The following is a 3,558-nucleotide window of genomic DNA, read 5'->3' as shown; positions in this document are numbered from 1 at the left end:
GCCTTCGAGGCCTCGGCCCCGGCCTCCTCCCCTTCGCTGGGCGGCCGCTTTGCCACCAGCCTGGAGAAGGCGGAGCAGCGGCAGTTCCTGCTCTCCTCCGGCCGCCTGCTGCTGGCCGGCAGCACCAAGGTGGTGCTCATGGTGGTGGCCGCCAAGAAGCTGGTGAGCCGGGTGCAGATTGCCCCCAAATCCCACTTTGATGAGACCGTGCTCTCCGTGGTGTACACCTCCGAGCCCATCGAGGTCTCCAGGCTGGAGGAGACCTTCAGCAAGCTGCGGGAGTCGGCCAAGAAGGAGATGCTGGAGGTGATGCAGATGGGGGTGGAAGATCTTTTCCAAGAGCACCGACAGACCTGGTCTGACCTGTTCATCTCAGGTGAGGAGAGGGATGCCCAGCCTCCCGAGGGTTGCTTTCGGGGGCAGCTGAAAGCTCAGTGACCTGGTTGCCATAAGCTCTCCAGAGGCCCAGCCCTTCCTGGTGGGCTTCTCTCGTGGGGCAGAGGGCTTGTTTTGGGGTAATCAAACAGGGTGTTCCTGGTTTGGGTCGTGCAGTGCTTTACAAAGGTCGAGTGTTCCCTGCTGCCTTCCCTTCATGGCAGGGACAGAGGAACATTTCTGGTCGTAGCTCTGGCTGTGTGGCTGTCAAGCCTTAAGGAGCTTTACTGATTTGCCCAACATGTCAGGTCTAAGTTGGAAATAGAGGTTACCTCTGTGACTGTATCAAGGACACCAGTTTCTTCATGGAAATGAAGAACTGTCCTATGAAGATGGTGTTTCCTAAGATCTTAGTGGCCTTGCACAAAGGAGTAACTGCCCAGCTAGTGCAGAATTTGCTGGTTTATAGCCAGTAGAGAGAGAGATGTTCCATGGACAAATCCTCCTCGTGGAGTCATGCTGATGGCTCTGTAAGGCTTCTGTATATCAAACTAGCTTTGTCTTTACTGGGAACTCATCTTTCAAATCCAAGTAATGGAGAGAGCATCTGAGAAAACACAAGGCAACGTTTCAGTTCAGTGTTTCCTAGGCAGAGGTGCTGGGATGTCGTGAAGGACGCTGGTGTGTTGAGCAGTGATGCACACCTCTGATCTGCCCGAGGCCACACGCGTGTGTGACCCTCTGACTCTTGCTGGTTCTCTCCCTGCAGGGGTGGAAATGAGGAAGATCACAGATGCACACACGCCGTCCAGCGAGACAGTCAACATGACCCTCTACTACGTGCTGTCGAGCGTGCCCGCTCCTCTGCTGGACCCGCTCGTGGGGGGGGAGGACAGAGAGAGGATGGAAGCCAGCCTGAACTACGCTGACCACTGCTTCAGCGGCCACGCCACCATGCACGCAGAGAACCTGTGGCCAGCCAGGCTGAGCAGTGTCACCCAGGTCTTGCAGCTCTCGGACCTGTGGAAGCTGACTCTGCAGAAACGGGGGTGCAAGGGGCTTGTGGCCGCTGGAGTCCACGGGCTTATGCAGGGAATGGTGCTCAGCTTTGGGGGTCTGCAGTTCACAGAAAACCATCTTCAGTTTCAGGCTGACCCTGACGTGCTTCATAACAGCTATTCCTTACGTGGGATCCATTACAACAAGGACTTGATTAATCTGGCTGTTCTGCTGGACGCCGAGGGAAAGCCCTTCCTGCACGTGTCCGTGAAGTTCCAGGAGAAGCAGGTCAGGCTCTACGCCTGTGAGGCAGGCTGCATGAACGAGCCCCTGGAGCTGACCTCGGAGGCACGGGGCCACACCTTCCCTGTCATGGTGACTCAGCCCATCACCCCACTGCTCTACATATCCACAGACCTGACCCACCTGCAGGACCTGAGACACACACTCCATCTAAAAGCTATTCTGGCTCATGAGGAGCACATGGCCAAGCAATACCCGGGTCTCCCCTTCCTGTTCTGGTTCAGCGTGGCCTCCTTGATCACCTTGTTTCACTTGTTCCTGTTCAAACTCATCTACAATGAGTACTGCGGGCCGGGGGCCAAGCCGCTCTTCAGGACCAAGGTGTAAGGCTGTGCTGCCAATGGCTGCTGCCCACTGGGCGTTGCCAGCCAGATCTCCTGTCAGCTGTGCCTGGGGAGGTTCTGGCTTGGGCTGGGAGGGGCTTCAGAGGGACCTCTTGCAACAGGTGATCTGTGACAGCTTCTTGCAGGAAGTGGGATGAGGGCAGGGGTTGGAGCGGTAGGACCCACAAACAAAAGAGAAATCCAGAGTCTGCCCTGGGACATCTGTAAGGCTGCTGACCCAGGCAGAGGCAGCTCTTCTGTCCTGGTCCCACACAGGGCTGTAGGACGGTGCTTGTTTCTAAGCCGACAGTCAGAGCTGTGTCACGAGGTGATGGGTCTCACTGGGGTGCTTTGGGAGAGCTGCTGGACTTGCCTCTGCTCCTGCCTGGAGCGTGTGGCCTGGCACACGAGAGCACACAACTGCAGGCTGGTGTTCCCGGGTGAAGGTGCTGACCTGTTGGGACTGCTGGTCACAGATTTACAGGTGCTGTGCAGGCCCCCATCAAACTGCATTTATCAACATCATTTGGGGAAGGAGCAGAGTTAGATTTTCTCCCATTCAGTTGAAACATGTAGCTGTGTTAAGAATTCTCAAGTACTGAGTGCTTTTTACTGTGAGTTGGAGCTTCTGACTTCAGGCTCTACTGCATCTTGCTCTGGTGTAAAGACTGAAATTCCTGTGTCAAGTTGCCTTAGAAAACTTACTTGCTAGTAGAAACTTTGCATAGAATGGAGAGCAGTGATTTCTGCTCTTAGTACAGGTACTTTCTGGTTGCTTGTTGGTATGGAGTGGAAGTGAAGGCGAAGACAGGCTTCGCTGTGTGAGCTTGCTGTGGTGGTTAGAGGCACCCCCCTCCTTAGGGCTGAACAGAGTTAAACGTAGCTTGTGTTTAAAAAAAGAGGCAATAAAAAAAAGACATAGTTAACTAGAGCTGTCAGAGGGAAAGTTCTAGCTTTAGATTGACCTGTTCTGCCAGAGTATAAAATGAAATTCCATTGGATAGGAAAGGCTGGGCAGGAGCTGCTGGACTAAACCTGCCAGGCAGTGTATGAATCCAGCTGGTGATTTTCCTGGCTTTGGAGTGATGAGTGCTGGAGATCAGGCCTGACCCCAGGCAGGTCTGGGTGCCTGTCATCCACTGAAGGACAGAGTGGAAGGTGCGTGTGGCCAGACAGGCTCACCTGGGGAGGTCAGGCAGACGTGTGTGTCAGAGACAGCTGCAGTGCCAGGCCTGAGATCGTCACCAGAACCGCAGTGTGGGAGGAGGACACGGCCAGAAGCCACCTCAGCTACTGTGGGTACAGCAGTGCCCTGACACACTGAAACGTGTCCTTGAAGTGATGGAGTTGTCCCTTTTTCACTGCTGCCTGTCTGGTTGCCTTTGTCATCTGCCAGACTTGCCTTCTGCCTTTTACAAAATGACCTGTTGACCATGACGGGGGGTGCCTGTCCCTGACACGCTGGAAGCCAAGAGGCTTCACGGCCGTGCGCTGGGGCTGGTGTAAAACCTCCTCCTTCCTCCTCCCCTCTCCTCCCCCCCCGCGCACCTCCCCCACC

General features: G+C 55.2%; 1 protein-coding gene across 1 annotated transcript; it reads left to right on the top strand.

The window, feature by feature from the left end:
* Positions 1-6: 6 nt before the first annotated feature.
* Positions 7-2,004, top strand: KIAA2013 (KIAA2013 ortholog; the record flags this gene model as incomplete). The annotated part of the gene is made up of 2 exons (XM_008947054.1): positions 7-376; positions 1,145-2,004. Coding segments are annotated over 2 exons (1,230 nt in total), but the record flags the coding sequence as incomplete, so codon positions are not given.
* Positions 2,005-3,558: the final 1,554 nt, after the last annotated feature.

Source organism: Merops nubicus, unplaced genomic scaffold (genome assembly GCF_000691845.1).
Source record: "Merops nubicus isolate BGI_N331 unplaced genomic scaffold, ASM69184v1 scaffold48339, whole genome shotgun sequence".
Taxonomy (NCBI): Eukaryota; Metazoa; Chordata; class Aves; order Coraciiformes; family Meropidae; genus Merops; species Merops nubicus.
This window is presented reverse-complemented; position numbering and strand designations above follow the sequence as displayed.